This window comes from Pleurodeles waltl, chromosome 1_2 (assembly GCF_031143425.1).
Source record: "Pleurodeles waltl isolate 20211129_DDA chromosome 1_2, aPleWal1.hap1.20221129, whole genome shotgun sequence".
Taxonomy (NCBI): domain Eukaryota; kingdom Metazoa; phylum Chordata; class Amphibia; order Caudata; family Salamandridae; genus Pleurodeles; species Pleurodeles waltl.
Window position 1 is genome coordinate 1,025,729,133 of NC_090437.1, and position 18,451 is coordinate 1,025,747,583.

Here is an 18,451-nt window from a genome sequence, read left to right on the forward strand (position 1 = left end):
TATGTCAGTGTGCTTGACTGTGCTCACTGGGATCCTGCTAACCAGGACCCCAGTGATTATGCTCTCTCTCCTCTAAATGTGGTTGTTGCATACTGGTAACCCAGTATTTCACCCAGAATCAGTATACTGGTGCCCCCTTATGAGTCCCAAGTATCTGGTACTTAGGTACACAGGGCATTGGGGTTCCAGGGGATCCCTATGGGCTGCAGCATATCTCTTGCCACACATAGGGAGCCCATGCAAAGGGTTCTGCAGGACTGCCATTGCAGCCTGTGTGAAAGGGTGCATGCGCCCTTTCACTGCCATTTACACTGCACCAGGTCACTTATAAGTCACCCCTAGAGCAGGCCCTCCAGCCCTGAGGGCAGGGTGCAAAGTACCTGTGTCTGAGGGCACCCCTGCACTAGCAGAGGTGCCCCACGGTCTCCAGGACCATTTTACCTGGCTTCGTGATTGCGGGGACGCCATTTTACACGTGTACTGGACATAGGTACCTAAGTCCAGCTACATAATGGTAACTCCGAACATAGGCATGCTTGGCATCAAACATGTAGGAATCATACCCCCATGCTTTGGCAAGCATTGGTTGATTGATCCCATGCACTCTGGGGGCTCCTTAGAGGACCCCCAGTACTGCCATTTCAGTCTTCTGAGGTTTTCCAGGCAGCCCCAGCTGTTGCCACCTCACAGACAGGTTTCTGCCCTCATGTTGCTTGAGAAGCTCAAGCCCAGGAAGGCAGAACAAAGGATTTCCTTTGGGAGAGGGGTGTTACACCTTCTCCCTTTGGAAATAGATGTTACAGGCTTGGGAGGGGTAGCCTCCACAAGCCACTGTAAATGTTTTGAATGGCACATAGGGTGCTTTCCTTGCATAATCCAGTCTACACCGGTTCAGGGACCCCCAGACCTTGCTCTGGCGCGAAACTGGACAAAAGAAAGGGGAGTGACTACTCCCCTGTCCATCACCACCCCAGGGGTGGTGCTAAGAGCTCCTCCAGAGGGTCCCTGGGTTTTGCCATCTTGGATTCCACGTTGGCAGGGAACTCTGGGAGCATCTGAGTGGCCAGTGTCAGTAGGTGACGTCAGAGCCCACTCCTGATAGGTGCTTACCTGGTTAGGTGACCAATCCCCCTTTCAGGGCTATTTAGGGTCTCTCCTGTGGGTGGTTCTTCAGATTCGGATTGCAAGACTCCAGCAGGAATCCTCTCCATCCTCCACTTTGACTTTTCACTGAAGAAACTGCATCTGGACCCTTCAGGAACTCTATAAACTGCAACAAAGAAGCAAGACGCCTTCTGCAACATTGTATCTTCAGCTGCTGCTGGTAACTGTAACTGTTTCTCGGTTGTGCATCCTCTATCGACAGCCCGTCTTCAGCCTGCACCAGAAGAGCAAAGGAATCTCCCTTGGGCTGAAGGAGTCACTCCCCTGCTTCTGCAGGCACCTACTGTAATGACGACTGGCTGCGTGGATCCCCTCTCTTGCTGAGCTGCCTGGATCCTGCATCACGGGTGGTGGACTGAAGTGGTCCTGACGTCCTACTCTCCAACTTTGGAGCTTGCCTCCCCACGCAAGACGGCACCCCGTGCACCACATGTTTTGCAGTAGCCAAGGTTTGTTGGCATCCTTCCATGAAGTTCTTTGTGCATCTTGCAGCTCCAGCCCCCAGCACTCTATCCTGTGCCATACAGCTTCCTCAGTGGTTCTCCGGCAACGTGGGAGCCTTTGTCTTCATGCTGCGTGGGCCTCTTTTGCACCTTCCTTGTTCCCCGTGCGGTGTGACTCCTGTGCGCTCTGCCTGGTCTTCTGTGGGCTCTCCGAGTTGCTAAGAGCCCCTTTCGACTCCCCCTTCTGGGTAGAGTCTACCTGGTCCTTTCTAGCCCCAGGCAGCACCATTTTCCACTAACTGCGAGGTTTGCATGTGCCAAGACTTGTTGGCGGACTCCAGCGACGCAAACCAGACTGCAATCATCCATCCGGCATGGGACATCACTTGCACCAAAACAGGAACCCGACTCTGTCTTCTTGGGGGCAATACTGACTGTTCTTCTTCACAAGTGGGTCTTCTTTTGCACCTTCATCAGGGTTACCAGGGGCTCCTGTTCTCCCTGGACGCTTCTGTGCTTCTTGGACTTGGTCCCCTTCGTCCACAGGTCTTCAGGTTCAGAAATCCACTGTTGGTGTCTTGCAGTCTCTTTTGGTTCTTGCATAATCTTCTTTCTCGTTTCCGTGTGTGTTCTGGTAAAGTTACTGTGTTTTACTCCTGCTTTCTTAGGCACTGAGTTAGGTTCTAGTACTTACCTTTGGGGTTTTCTAGTACTCCCAGCTCCCCTCTACACACTACACTTGCCTAGGTGGGAAACCGACATTCGCATTCCACTTTCTTACTATATGGTTTGTGTTTCCCCTAGGCCCATTTCTAACCATCGTGATTTTCACTACTTGCACTGTTTTTACATCTGATTTTGCATACTAATGTATATAATTTATGTATTACTTACCTCCTAAGGGATTATGGTCTCTATGGTATTAGTGTCACCAGAATAAAGTACTTTTATTTTTGTAACACTGAGAATTTTCTTTCATGTGTGCGAGTACTGTGTGACTACAGTGGTATTGCATGCGCTTTGCATGTCTTCTAGATAAGCCTTGGATGCTCATCCACACCTACCTCTAGAGAGCCTGGCTTCTAGACACTGCTTACATTCCACTAATAAGGGATATCTGGACCTGGTGTAAGTACCTTAGGTACCCACTACAAACCAGGCCAGCCTCTTACAGGGCTTGGGTGACTGTTCTTCTGGTATTGATCGGAGCCATCTGAAGATCTTGCGGAGCACGCGAAGAGCGAGGAAGCAGGCGGAGGAGACTGCATTGATCTAGTTTTTCTTTGTTAGCTTGCTGTCCGGGATGATACCGAGGTTGCAGGCATGGTCTGTCAGCGTGGGTGAGAGTTCTAGTTCAGAAGGCCACCAGGAGTCATTCCATGAGCAGTTGTGTTCCCGGAGATCAGTACTCCGATCTTGTCTGTGTTGGGTTTCAGGCAGGTGTCTCTCATCCAGTCAGTGATGCTCTTCATGCATTTGTGGAAATTGGCCTTTGTCGTGGAGAGCTCTTCTAATAGAGAGAGGATGAGCTGCATGTTATAGGCATGAGAAATTATGTTAGAATGTTGTCATCAGATTGGATTGGCAAGAATAAAGTGGGACATTCATGGCATAACTATTTGTGAAAAAGAGAGAAAAGGAAACCAATTCATCTCTTCCGTGGGGGGAATCGATATCCTATTTACAAAAAAGGTACAAGAAGCATGCAACCACAATTATCTTGTGTCAGAAAAACACTGTATCTCTCTCATGCGCGGAATCACTGTCTTGGTTAAACCGGTACAAGTAGCTGGCAACCACAAATACCTTGTGCTAGAAAACGTCAAACTCACTGGTGGGATAGTGCTAAAGGGAAGCAACCTTTGCAAAAATGTTGGCTAATGTAGCCAGAAACTAGGGAGTCTCTGTTTACTCTGGCCAATATCATGATCTGAATTAGTGAAACATGGTGTTGCAATGGAACTCACCGCTCAATGCAAATACCATTGTTCAATCGGTGTAACTGGAAGGGAATGAAATTTAGCCATTACCTTCATGGGTTTTACAGAAAAAACAATGCCGTGTATGCATCCTAGAGCATGCATGTGGGGAGAGGATGACAATGCCAGAACATCCAGCTGAGGGAACTGCAGTTGAAAAATCGAATGTTATTTGCAAAATTGAATTGTGCAAGGACGCTGCCATGTTAAAAAAGGATAAGTTACTTACCTGTAAATCCTAGTTCTCTTCCAGGGGTATCCTCATCAAAGTCATAAACATTGAATATTCCCGCCCTTGTGCGGGGACCCCGGAGCATATATATAAAATACATACATATTATCATGTGTAAAACAGCAATGCAGGCTATAATCATAAATAGGCTAAAATGCTTTATTTCTATGAAGTTTTTTTTTTTTTTTTTTTTTTTTTTTTATATTATAAAATCACAATAGATCATAAATATCTACCTAAGCCCCCAAAAACTGGACTTAGGGAAGTAAACAGCAGTAAATAGCAGAGAAAAATAGAAAAAAACTACATTGAAAAACAATGAAGCATTCTTAGCCAATAGGCTGCATGCAGGTTAACACAGGAGAACCATAAAAACTTTGGCACCGTGCCTTTAAGACCCTGAGCACCTCCAGTATCCCACCATGCCTCAGGGGTGAAGGGAAGGTGACAGTTGGTTCACAGTTAGGTCAGTACTTTTTTACGGTGACAATCTGTGTAACTGATCAGAAAGATAATCTGTCCTGCACTTCCAGGAGACTTGAGTCCGGGGAGGAGGGTGGGTTGTTTATGACTTTGATGAGGATACCCCTGGAAGAGAACTAGGATTTACAGGTAAGTAACTTATCCTTCTCTTCCAGGGGATCCTCATCAATAGTCATAAACATTGAATAGATTAGCAAGCCCATCCCTAAACTCTGCGGACTGTCTGAAAGAAGTGCAGGAAAAGATATATATTCATGCAAATAGATTTCTAAGAGAGGCCTGCCCCACCTGGGCATCCGCTCTTGCATCCGAGTCTAAACAGTAATGCTTAGTAAAGGTATGCACAGACTTCCATGTAGCAGCCTTACAAATCTCGGAAATTGGTACATTGTTAAGGAGGGCAGCAGTAGCCGCTTTTCCCCTTGTGGAATGCGCTCTTGGCCTAGCCAGTAATCTCTTATTAGCCAGTTGGTAAGAGTTAACAATACAAGACACAATCCATCTTGATATCGTTCGTTTAGACGCTGCCTCTCCTGTTCTTAAATGACCATAATTTAGAAACAAATGGTTAGAATGTCTAATCGGTTTTGTTTTGTCCAAATAGAATTTCAGCACTCTTTTCAAGTCTAAGGAGTGCAATGCTTTCTCAGCCGGAGTCTCCGGCTTGGGAAAGAAAGTCGGTAAAGATATAGTCTGATTGATATGGAATTCTGACACCACCTTCGGAAGGAAAGATGGGTGAGTTCGCAGAACCACTCTATTATCGTGAAAAACCGTGTACGGTTCTCTGCAAGACAGAGCCTGAATTTCGCTGACCCTCCTCGCTGAAGTAATGGCCACCAAAAAAGCTGTCTTCCACGTAAGGTGCTGTAAAGAGGCCTTGTGGATAGGTTCAAAAGGAGGGCCCATAAGTTTTGACAGGACTACATTCAGTTCCCATGGAGAAGGTCTCCGAATGGGAGGAAAAACCTTTTTCAAGCCTTCTAAAAAATCCTTGACTACAGGTATCGTAAAGAAGGATTCCTGAGAAGGCGACTTACGATACGCTGTAATTGCAGACAAATGAACCTTAATAGAAGATACCTGCAGACCAGACTTCGCCAGATGAAGTAAATAGGATAGTATGACGTCCTCCTGAGCTCGTATGGGATTTATACCTTGTTGAGAGCACCAGATGTAAAATCTCTTCCACTTAAAAGCGTAAGAACGCCGCGTGGAAGGTCGTTTTGACTCTTTCAAGATGCTCATGCACTCCTGTGAGAGCCCTAGGTGCCCATACTGTAGGAATTCAGGAGCCATGCTGTCAAGCTCAGAGAGGGAAGGTTGGGATGTAGGATTCTGCCTTCCATTCTGCTCAGGAGATCCGGTCTGCACGGCAACCTCCTGTGAGGTCTTTCCGATAAGTTGAGTAGGTCCGTGTACCAGAATTGGCGGGGCCATTGTGGCGCTATCAGAATCATTCTGGTTCTGGAGTTGTAAAATTTGTTGATTACTGCCGGTATGAGGGGAATCGGTGGAAAGGCGTAGAGAAATGTCCCTGACCAGTTGATCAACAGGGCATTCCCTTGAGATCCCGGATGGCAGAACCTGGATGCGAAGTCTGGGCATTTCTTGTTTGTTTCGTCTGCAAAGAGATCCAACTGAGGTCGACCCCATTGACCGAAGATGTCCTCGACGACTTCGTCGTGTAGCACCCAGTCGTGCGCGTCTTCCAGATGTCTGCTCAGGAAATCTGCCTCTACGTTTTGCTGACCTGGCAGGTGTACCGCTGTGATAGACATTCCCCTGGCCAGGAGCCAATGCCATATCGTTTGGGATTCTCGAGACAGAGGTAGTGATCTTGTTCCCCCCTGTTTGTTCAGGTAATACATTGTGGTTGTATTGTCTGTCTGAATTAGGATAGATTTCCCCTGAACCAATGGAGAGAAAGATTTGAGAGCCAGATGGACTGCTCTGAGTTCCAGTAGATTTATGTGATAGTTCTTTTCCTTGTCGGACCACAGACCCTGAGCTTGGAAGGAACCCAGATGAGCACCCCAACCCTGAAGAGACGCATCCGTTACCAGAGTGTCGACTGGAATTGTCTGGTGAAACGGAGAACCTATCGACAGGTGAGGTCTGTGCATCCACCATTGTAGTGATTGAAAAGCCACTGCTGGTAGTCGAACTCTGTCCTCCCAGTGACCAGTCTTTTGGCTCCAATTGTTCTCTAATGCCTCCTGAAGGGGCCTCATGCGTAGCCTGGCATTCGGGACAATGAAGATGCATGAAGCCATGGAGCCCAGAAGCGATGTCACCTGACGAGCTGTAGGTGCATCGGCTGTTAATAGTTGTTGACACTTCCTGTGGATTGATAAAAGTCGTTCCTCCGAAGGATACACTCTTTGGAGCTCTGTGTTTAGTATCGCTCCCAGGTAGTGGAGGTTTTGTGTTGGAATCAAGGTTGACTTGTCGTGGTTGATTTGAAGACCTAGAGACTCGAAAGTTCTTAGAACGATATCTCGATGTTTTCTCGCCTGATCCGGAGATGAGGCCTTCACTAGCCAGTCGTCCAGGTAGGGGTAGACGAATATTTTTTGTCTTCGAAGGTGTGCCGCTACCACTGCTACACATTTTGAAAAGACTCGGGGTGCAGACTTCAGGCCGAATGGAAGGACTCTGAATTGGTAGTGCTGTGACGCTATCTGGAAACGTAAAAATTTCCGATGTTTGGTTGCTATTGGGATGTGAAAATATGCATCCTGTAGGTCGATGGAGCACATCCAGTCTCCCTGATGCAGTTGCGGGACAATCTGGTGAAGGGCTAGCATCCTGAACTTTTGTTTTCTTATGTACTTGTTCAGGAGCCGTAAGTCCAGAATTGGCCTGAAGAGGCCCTGTTGACCTTTTTTCGCCACCAGAAAGTAACGGGAGTACACCCCTTTTCCTTTTTGTGCCGGAGGAACCTTTTCTACAGCTTTCTTTTGTAGGAGTGCGAGAACTTCCTTGCGTAGCAGGCTGAGATGAGAAGGAAAACACCTTGCTGGCGGCAAGTGTGGAGGAGGTTTTTTGAAAAGGAGAGAATAGCCATGTTCGACAATATTGAGCACCCATTTGTCTTTTGTGATTGAGTGCCACTCGCGAAGATGATGCGTAACACTTCCCCCCACCGGAGTGGTGCACAGTGCTGAGGGAAGCAATGCCTCATTGCTTTGATGGTGTCTTTGCTGTAGACTGTTGAGGTCTACTTGACCCTCTGTCTCTTGTGGGTCTACGTGCCTGAAACAGGGGACGTCCCTGTCGTTGTTGTGGCCTTTGAGACCAGTGAGGGGTTTGAACCCTCTGCTGGAATGGTCGTCTGTCATACGGCCTGTACCTCCGCCTGAAGTCTTTTTTACGTTCCAGGCCCACTGCCCTCATCGTGTCGACTTCCGTTTTCATTCGGGCCATCTCTTCATCCGCGTGGGTACCGAACAACGAACTCCCGCTGAATGGGAGGTTCAAAATGCGCTGCTGTGCTTCCTGTTTCAGACCCGTGAGCCGTAGCCAGGAAGACCTCCTAGCGCAGATTCCGTGCGCATACCCATGCGCAGCCAAATCCGCCCCGTCCGCCGCCGCGCTGATGACCTGGTTAGATACTAGGCCCCCTTCCTGCAAGATTTCCTGGAAGTCCTGTCTATCTTCCCTGGGCAACTTTTCTGTAAATCTGTGGAGTGAGTCCCACAGAGAGCGGTCATATCTGCCCAGAAGTGCTGAGGCGCTGGAGACCTTCATAGCAGATGCCGCCGTACCGCACATCTTTCTCCCCAGAGAGTCTAGGTGTCTGCTCTCCTTATCCGGGGGGACTGTGGAAGATGATGCCACAGAGTGTGTTTTTCTGGCTGCGGCTAAGATCACAGAGTCCGGTGGCGGATCCTTCCGCAGGAATAAAGGATCTTGTTCCGGAGCTTTGTATTTCTTTTGAATCCTAGCCGGGGCAGACTTGAGAGTGGCTGGAGACAGAAAAGTGTCCATAGTCGGTTGCAGCAAACCCGGTACTAGTGGCAGCAGTTTTCTCGAGACTGATCTGTGTTGTAGGGTCTCAAAGATAACTGAGGATGAGGTGGCCGGCTCCGGTACCTCAATATTTAGCTTCTGCGCTCCCCTTAGAAGAACCTCATTAAAAGTGGTGATATCATCCACCGGGGAAATCCTAGCAGGTGGAGAATCTGTGAGTGTGGGGGAGTAGCGCCCAACAGACGATCCTGAAGAAGACCAAGAAGGTGATCTTCTGCGTGGTGTTCGTGACCTGGTTCTCCTTCGGGAACGGGACCTGCTCCGAGAGGCTGTAGCAGAGTGTGCAGGTCTTGTGGTCGGCTGACGAGAAGCAGAACGAGCCCGTCCTGCTCTAGCTGTAGGCGATGGCGTTCTCGGTAATGAGGCAGTAGGAGAATACATCCTAGAGTATTGTGAATCCGGGGATGCTGCCGGTCTATTCAGGCTCTCTAACCATCTGGGTGATAGAGTGATGGGAGAAACATGCCCCGATGCTCTGGAATGGGATGATGCACTCCTTATAGAGACCACCGGTGAGGGAGCTTTGTCCGCTGGCTCTACTGCCTGTGACACAGCTGAAGGTTGTGTCGACGTCGATTGCATCCTCGACGTCGAAGGTTGCGCTGGCTGATCTGTTCTCGACGTCGAAGGTCTTGACGTCAGAGGTCTTGCCGTCGAGTGTCTGGACGCCGATCACTATCGCGGGACCTGGACCTACTCGCCGTCGTGTGTCTCGACGTTGAGTGGCGAGTGGTCGACGGCGGATGTTCATGCCGTCGAGGTGTTTTTGGTGTCGTGTCCTTCGACGCCAAGGGGTGAGACGTTCTCAACGGCGAACGGGAGCGCCGGAGATGGCTCGACGCCGAACGGCGGCCTGCCGTCGACGGAGATGTACCCCTGTGTCCATGCTTCGACGTTTTGTCCCTCGACGTCGGTCTGGTCGCCGTCGACGGCGATCTATGCCGGTGAGACGGTGGTGCCGATGACGTCGATGGAGAACAAACAGGAACAATCCTACCTGTCGACGTCGATCGGGCCATTCCTTCTGCTGTAGGTCTGGGAAGTGAAGAGGATGTTGACTTTTTCCTCTCCTGAAGCCCATGTAGCCTGATCTTCTCTCTGTCTTTGAGAGTCCTCCTTGACATGTTCTTACAATACTTGCAGGTGTCAGGACAGTGACTCTGTGGCAGGCAGACAATACACAGAGAGTGTGGGTCTGACTGGGCTTTCTTCTTCCCACAAGAAGGACATTTTACAAAAAGAGATGGCATTTTCTGTCAAAAAAGACTTCCAAACTCAGACAAAAGATGTTATCTGTCGAGTAAATAGGAAAAACACTATTTTTAAGGATTTTTCTGAAGAAAAACTCAGAAAAACTGAGAGCTCAATGCTCCAGGATCCTCTCAGAAGAAGCCGGAAAAAAGAACTGACCTAACTGTGAACCAACTGTCACCTTCCCTTCACCCCTGAGGCATGGTGGGATACTGGAGGTGCTCAGGGTCTTAAAGGCACGGTGCCAAAGTTTTTATGGTTCTCCTGTGTTAACCTGCATGCAGCCTATTGGCTAAGAATGCTTCATTGTTTTTCAATGTAGTTTTTTCTATTTTTCTCTGCTATTTACTGCTGTTTACTTCCCTAAGTCCAGTTTTTGGGGGCTTAGGTAGATATTTATGATCTATTGTGATTTTATAATATAAAAAAAAAAATAAAAATAAAAAAACTTCATAGAAATAAAGCATTTTAGCCTATTTATGATTATAGCCTGCATTGCTGTTTTACACATGATAATATGTATGTATTTTATATATATGCTCCGGGGTCCCCGCACAAGGGCGGGAATATTCAATGTTTATGACTATTGATGAGGATCCCCTGGAAGAGAACGTTAGGAATAGGTTAAATTATTTGACAAATTGAAAAGGAATACAAATTGAAAATAATCCTCATTTGTAGTGCAATTAATTGTATACTTACTGCAAAGGAAATTTGCCAAGGGAGGATAAGGGGGAACCCTCATTAAAGGGCACATTGTAAGTTGAATGGATCTGGTATGGATTCAATTAGTGTTGAATATTGCATATAAAAATATATATCGCTCAGAATGGAAACGATAAAAATAGAATTGGAAAAAACCTTGAGCTTGAAGGAATCCTGTTTGTTCTGTTATTCTGAAACTTACTGTAGGATCAAATGCCATTCTGAAAAGATTAGCCACATTAGAAATGTAAGCATATTTGAAGAGATTAAAATGAGATGGCTGATCAGGTAGACATAAAAAATTCAAAGGGGCTGAGAAAATAACATTCATCTGCTGCCACAGCAAGGCCTTGATGAGCTACAGAAAGACTAAACAGCAGTAGGTGAGTTAACTGTGCCCGTAAAGGCTGAATATTGCGGGAGGAATACCAGACACCAAACCTCCCCCAGTGTCTTGCATAAATACTTTTGGTGGAGGGATTCCTAGATGCCAGTATTACAGTAACTACTTTGGGAGGGAGAACGAAAGCCATCAAAGGTCACCGCTCAATCTCTATGCATGGAGGTGTAATTTGTGCAGGAGACTGCCCAGCTGTGGCAGCAAGACATCATCCTGAAGTAGCAGCCGGATCGAAGGACATATGCTCATGGGCACCACACTCAGTCAGGAGCCAATAGGATGACTTGGGCCTGGTCTTTCTTGATCTTTTCAGAACTCTGGGCAGGAAAGGTAGAGGCAGGAAGACATACAAGATTCCTGAGCTCTAATCCAAACAAAAGGTGTCTCCAAGTGAGAGCTGCCTTGAGACCTCCAACATTCAGAAGCTCGGACATTGAGGCTTCTCTGAGATGGTGAAAAATTGAACCAGGGTTTTCCCGATTGCTGGAAGATGTCCTGTGCTATCTCCCAGTGCAGCCGCCATTCGTGATCTGATAGGACACATTGGCTGAGTTTGTCCAGCCTGGGGTTAAAAAAATCTTTCAGGTGTAGTACGATCAGGGAGATGCCCTTGCAAATCAGCCACTTCCAAAGACACAAGGCCTTCTGGCTCAAGACCCATGACCCAACTAAGTCCTGTTTGTTGCAGTACCACTTGGTCGTAGCATTTTCTATGAGAATCCACACTAGTTTTGCCTTTCTCTTTCAGTGCCAACCATATCGACAGCAGCTCCAATTAGTTCATGTGGAGATGAGCTTGCACCAGAGACCAGGGTCCTCTGATTTCCACCTAACCCAGGTGATCCACCCCAACCCAACAAAGATGCATCCGTCATGACCGTTAGCGCTGGGTAGGGTAAGGAGAGGTATCTGCCATAGGTCCAACTGCAGTCTAGAAAAAAATGGTGTAGGTCTTTTGCAGTATCCTCCAACACCTGGATGTGATATGACACATCCCCTTGGTGTTGAGCCCATTGAGAGCTCAAATCCTGCTGCAAAGTCTACATGTGCCACCTGGCGTAGTCCAAAAGCAGGATGCTGGAAGCCAAAAGGCCAAGAACCCTTTTTACTTTCTTCAAAGGGCTCCAGGGCTGAGTCTGCCGTGTCCCTTAAGAGACATGTATCACTTAATAGCATCTGCGTAAGGGACTGTCAGACACTGCTCTAAAACCCAGTGGGGCGAATCCAAGCATGGCCCTGGCCCTGAAGCAACACACTGCTCCCAAATTCCCAACGCAGTCAGTGGTGTCAAGACACGAGTGGCGATGTTGGATAAGCCACTGAAGGCTGGGCCAGATGTCATCTGACACAGCAGGCAAAATGTCCACCACCATGCTGCATAAACCATGCAAGAATCTCCCCATGGGGCAGCTGCTGTTCACTGACTTGAGTGCAAGGCTGGCAGAAGAGAACATTCTTTTAGCGAATGCCTCCATTCATTTCGACTGTGTCTAGTGGGGTGGTTAGAAAAGCATTTGGATTTAGTCAACATGATTAAGTGGAGGCCTACATCAAAAGACTCTCTGGTGTAGGATGCTGAAGGAGGAAGGCAGTGTCCCACTGAGAAGAGTTATGTAATATTGTAATCTGCCCATTGACTGAGCTGCAAAGTCCTGTCTTTGCCCAGGTGCCCAGCAATGTGTCTGTGAAACTCTCACTGAATGGTAGGAGAGGCTCTTGAGACATCTGTCAAGGATGAAGGACCTCCATAAGGACATAGGTTTTCACTTCAGTAGTAAGTAATGTAAGGTCCACGACCTCTGCTAATCTTCTTGTAATGGTGGCAAAGGAGGCAGATTCCACTGTAGCTGTTTCCAGGGTAGGTGAATAGATGTCAGTGTTAGGAGATTCCTCTAGTCCGCTGCCATCCTGTAGGTCAAAATAGAGAGTTTCTTCGTCATAGATTTTATTTTTGTCATTGTTGTCATCAGGGTCATCATATTAGTGTGGCAAAGTCTCAGAATCATAGTGGGGATATTGTCGAAGTGGTTGTGATAAACTGGAATTTGTGGCGGATGAGTCTCTGAGTCAGAAATGACTATCGGCTCTCCCTCCGGCATCGGTGGTGTCGATGCCGGGGTTGACCCTCCAGGTTGAAGCAATGGTCATGGTGCCATAAAAGGCATCAGGCTTGATGTCATGACTGGAATCTGGACTGACCCAAGGCAGGTTCGAGTGAAAGAAATTAGCACCAAATTATACCGACAGGAGTCCACCTCGGATGATTATGGTCTGAAAGCACTGCAGAGAGATCCAGACAAGTACTGAATATCCTGTCCATGAGTTTGTGGAGTTGTTGAGGCTTTGCTGATGGCCCAGAAAGTCGAGGCGCATTGGGTCACAGGACGGAGTCAGTTCATAGGTCAGAGATGCTGCATCTAAGGTACTCAGGGCATCACGTGACTGGCGAGACAAGGGTGAGCCGTTCTTTGACTTCTTGTGTCTCTTAGACTTTTTGGACTTACATGGTAAATCGGACTTCGAGGGTGAGCAATTTCAAGATTGGTCCCAGGAGCGAGAGCACATCTGTGTCCGAGACTTTGACCAGGACCAGGCTCTCCTGTAGCGTTTTGCTTTGCAGTCTCAAATGGCCTTCGGTTAATCTTTTTGGACCTGTCGCATGACGTTGAATCGTGCTGAGAGCCCAGAGACAGATCTCATGGGGGTCTGTCACTGACATCTGTTTGTGCCAATCCTTACACAGCTTGAAATATGTTGTTTTCAGAGGGCATATGTCCCTTGGACACTGGAAAAAGATTTTGAAAGAGTCTTCAGACTAAAAGAATTCAAGGGAGTGAGCTCTGGAACCATGTCAGAAGGCTCGGTGAGAAAGTAACTGATGTCAGCATGTCCAGGAGCTGGCTATGTAGGTCCACTGAGGTAACTTCCAGTGAACACCGGAACCGATGCTGAGTAGTACGGCGTCGCCAATCCGCCTGTTGATAAAAATCTCCAGATTCAGTCTGGTGCCTTGGTATACACATAAGGTGAGGAATCTACACGTAGAAGTATCCATTAGATGCCCACTGACACAAGACGTCTTTGCTGGCCCGCCACTTCCTCTCCAGCTGTTTGATGTCTCAATTAGCTGTTCTGAGTTCAGGGGTGTACCAGCTGGCCAGAGGGTTTTCTCTGGATGCTGCTTTTGACAGGGATGATGCCGTCAGCACAGTTGGTAATCCAGGCGTTGAAGTTCTTTACTCATTGTTTGAAGACGGTAGTGGTGGCAGGGCTGGAGGTTCTGACAGAGTGGTCAGTCCATGTGAGTTCAGTGATGTGGCTGTATGTGACACGTCTGCTGGAGGTGAAGATGGGATCCAGCACATGTTCTGCTGTATGCATAGGGTTGTGGATGATTTTGGTTAATCCGAGGCAGCTCATACTGTCTAGGAGGTGTGCGGTGTTGTTGTTGTGGTTGTCAATGTGGAAGTTAAGGTCACTGAGGAAGATGTAGTCCTTGAATTCTAAGGGTGGGGGAGCTATGAAGTATGCAATGGTTTTGCATAAGCTGCCATGTGGGCCTGGGGGTTGGTATGGTAGGGTACCTGTGACTGTAGTCTTGTCGTCCATGCAGACCTTGAAGTTGAGGTGCTCCATGGGGTGGTAGTGTTATCGGTGGTTACTGTATGGTTTCTTTATGATCTATGACTGTTCCTTCTCCTGGTTTTCTGGTGCGGTCTTCGTGAGTGACTTTATATCCATTGAGGATTGCTGTGGCAGTGTCTGGGGCACACCTGGGTTTGAGCCAGGTTTCGGTGAGGAAGAGGATGTCAGGTGTGAGGGTAGTAATGAGGCCCCATAGTTCGGTGGAGTGCTTGCACTTCGAGCATGTGTTGAGGAGCAGGCAGTGAAGTTGGAGTGTTGCTTCTGGTGTATTGTGGTGAGAGTTCAGCGTGGTGCTGTGTGCCGTGATGGTGGTCGTGCAGGAGAAGGTGAATCTGACGCAGGAGAACGGTCTTACCATCAAGTGCAGTGCAGCGTTCGCTGGGTTGTTATGTGTTTAGAGCATGGCAGCTTCCTACTGTGGGGGCCTGACGCTAAATGTGTTCCAGGCACGTACGGGCTCAGACGGGCTTGCCGTGGATGCAAACGGCCTCCATTAAGTAGTTCCTGGGTGAAGGGAGGGGTGCTGGGAGGTGGTAGGTGGGGATAAGTGGGAAATAAGAGGAGGGAGCAGCAATGAGGGAAAAAGCAAGGAGAAATAGTGAAAATGAGGGAAAAGCAAGGAGACAGGCACACAAGAAACAGGGAAAAGCAGTGAAAATGAGGGAAAAGCAAGGAGAAAGCAGTGAAAATGAGGGAAAAGCAAGAAGGCACACGTAAAATGGGGGAAAAGCAAGGAAAAAGCAGTGAAAATGAGGGAAAAGCAAGGAGAAAAGAGTGAAAACAAGGGAAAAGCAAGGAGAAGGCACACAAAAAATGGGGGTGAAAGCAGTCAAAACGAGGGAAAATGAGGGAGAAGGCACACAAATAAAACAGGAGAAAAAGCAAAGAGAAGACAGGAGCAAGAGCAATTCCACTGTACGGGGAGAGCAGGGCCTGGGACCTGCTCTTCTTTTCCATTCTTAATTACCTGTTTTGCTCTCCACACCTCCTCTCAATCTCCTCTACAGCTTCTAGTTTTTGTACCAACCATGATAAACAGTGAAAACAGATCTGTCCAACTTTTTTGTTAAATTCTTCTTCCTATTCTCCTTTGTGTAACCAATTCACAACGTTGTAGAATGTATGGGTCTTTTTCAATTAACAGGATAAAGACTCGACTCCAAAGCTGAAATTCAATAGCTAGTCTGTGTTGTGTCACTTATTTCGTTCTGTTGAATAAACAACATAAACTATTGTCAGAACTGACTTTCGTCAGAGGTCTCGGTAAACATGGCGCTCAGTAAATTTGAATTTCATAAAGAACATGTAGGTCAGTTCTCTTGATGTTGAGCGGTCTCTGTTACAGATTTCTGCTTTTCGAATCTGAAGAGGAAGCTTGGTCCTCTTTTGTTTCATCTTACTTGTGCTATGACTACCATGTCTCTATTGCTAAAATGTGACTCAGTACCCAGGGGCATAGCTTGGTCAATAAGATTTGGGGTGGGGCAGTGAGCTTCAGATCTTCCAACAATTACACAGGCATATAGTGTTAAAATACATTATACGACAAGCAGGGCGCATGAGAGAGGCTTAAGGGGCCGTGGAAAGTGAGAAGAATGCAGATTGGTAGGGATACTGAGTGATGAAAAATACAATATTTTGTATATTAACCAACATTTTTAACACTTTCAAAACAGATCAAATTCCTGGTGAAATCCGACAGACATCACCTGTATCCAACTATTTACCAGAAAATCGATTTATTAGGGAGGTGTAACACCCTAAACACCCCCTTAAGCTACGCCCGTCGGTACCACAACTTCTCTTGCTTGTGTTACTGTGTCAAAAGTACCCGGCTGGCTCCACATATCTTCAGCTCCTGGGGGCTTACGTCCCGCAGGTACTGTTTGCTCTTGCATTAGCATCTGTCACACCATGCGTTTGGCCTACAGAAATTGACGAAAAGCATGTTTAAATGTTCTTTCATATATACATTTAAAACATGTCTTGCTACCATGTCTGAAGCCTGATACGTAGTAATTTCTGTTTATTTGAGCAGAATAAAATGTGTTTTATTTTTTTTAACAGATTTTTTTTAATGGCATAAATCAAGACTTTTTAGCAAATGTAATAAAATGACCAGGCTTGCTTCCATAGCATTTTTATCCACTGGAACGGATATTAAGGCATGATGCCTAGGGTGGGTTTATGTATTTCTATAGGTTATCCTCTTTGTTAGAATACATCATTATTTCTTAAATAAGATATTACGTTATTTTATGTCAATGAAAGAAAGGATTGTTCACCTACCTGCTGATTGATCCTCCCTGGCAATTATAATGGCAGTGCGAGCGGCTTCTCTGTATTGTTTTAATGCCATATATAAACGAAAGAGGTACTTGGCATCCTTGAAGGAAACAATAATGAAATTAAACCACATTTATTCCTGTACTACTAAATACACAAATGAGAACGTTAAATTGGGTGTCTGAAGTCAAACAAAATGAATGGCAAATGCTTTAAACTTCAATACGATACAGCTTTAGATATTCTGGTTAAAAGAAAGTGACATTTCGGGTGTTTATTCATGGATGCACTACATGGTTAAGCATGACATGGGAAAGCCTGGTTTAGAACGCTTCTAGGCACTGAGGTTTGGCAGATAAATACACAGAAGCAACAGAAAATAAAACATGTTCCCAGTAGCAAACCTTCAGTTTGCAGGGTTGTGCTCTACACGTCTTCCAATCAGTCACTAAACAGATAGGGGTTTTGTCAATTAAAATTCAAGAGTTCTACTAAGCAGGAATCAACGCGATGTTAGGAATTGTTCATGCAGTACCTATTCCTTTTAAGCGAAGGGGATAGTTTTTTTCGGGGGACTCGGGCCGGCTTTGGTGCTGGTGACGCCCTGTGCGACAGTCTTTTTTGGTCCTCCACACCCCATGACCAACCCCTCAGATTCCCTCACTACCACCAGGCAAATGAGCCCCTCATATCTCCATAGCTCCTATTTCACAAACATTCGCGTTAAAGCGCTTGTAAAGGCTGGCTTTACTAATCCACTCAGCTGTCCACATAAAATATAGTTCTGTTCTTTGCAGCAGACACTTTAACTCTCTACCCCATTTTATGATGAGTCAAAGCTGCCTCTAGACAAAACTCCCATCTCCCCCCCTAGCGGGAACATTACTCACAAGAGGTACCTTGACATTCTAATTGCTTCCTGAAGGCTGGACACACAAGGAACTTTTCAGCAGGTGCTTTCAAATCGCAAGTTTCGTATGTTATTGCTAAACACAACGCCCCCCTGCGGTCAGCTCCCCCAAATCTAGGTCAACACCCGGTGGGGCCGCACCGCCCTAAAGCCAGCCCTGAGGGGACTTGAGTGAAAGCTCTTAAATGTTTTAAGCCAGTACAGTCCTGTGTAGAAGAACTACATTCAAGCCCTGCTGCAACTAACGGAATACAAGATTTTCGTGCCACTCTGGGGTTTGCTACAGTTGTACTTGGAGGGTAGAAACAATAGTTACTCCTGGATTCCTAGGATCCTTGTACATAAGTTGAGAAATAAAATCCTTGTGGGGTCCTAGTGCCTAGTGAAACAACGAAGTAATGTATTGTATTAGGTCGAAATACATGTGATTGTGAAGCAAACCTTGATAGGCACGCGTCTTTCATATAACTGTTAATCTCCTCTTTGCTTCACACTAACTAGACCTATGCAGTTTTTCGAGTTCTGGAATCCTCAGATACACAAATTAGCTCTGCCCCTCAAGCGAAGTATGGTAAGATGTCTCAAGTTACCATATCTACATAATATATGCTTTGTGTACCAGGTCCATGTACTTATCCACCACGACTAATCTAGCATCATCTTTTTATGGCTACTTTACATGACAAAATATTACGTCACTGGAGATGACAGTCAGTCAACTGTGCGTAAAGGGCACATGGTGGAAACAGTGCCACAGACAGGCTACCATGCCTACTTTCCAGACTCTTACTACAGGTATGCCCTGAGCAGCTCCACAAAGATTAACATTAATTACTGGGTATTATTCACTCATGCTTTGGTCACTCTCTGCCATAGAGGTACGCTCTGTCACAGTATCAGAAATAGTTGTTCATCTAA

The 18,451-nt window shown here is 46.7% G+C and overlaps 1 protein-coding gene across 2 annotated transcripts in view; it reads right to left on the reverse strand.

Moving 5' to 3' along the window:
- The window catches only part of WDR19 (WD repeat domain 19), a 601,305-nt gene that overhangs the window by 180,743 nt on the left and 402,111 nt on the right, over positions 1-18,451 (reverse strand). For both annotated transcript variants that reach the window (XM_069202086.1, XM_069202080.1), the window contains exon 30: positions 16,627-16,723. In XM_069202086.1, coding sequence (XP_069058187.1) covers positions 16,627-16,723 — 97 coding nt within the window. The remainder of the gene's footprint in view (positions 1-16,626; positions 16,724-18,451) is intronic.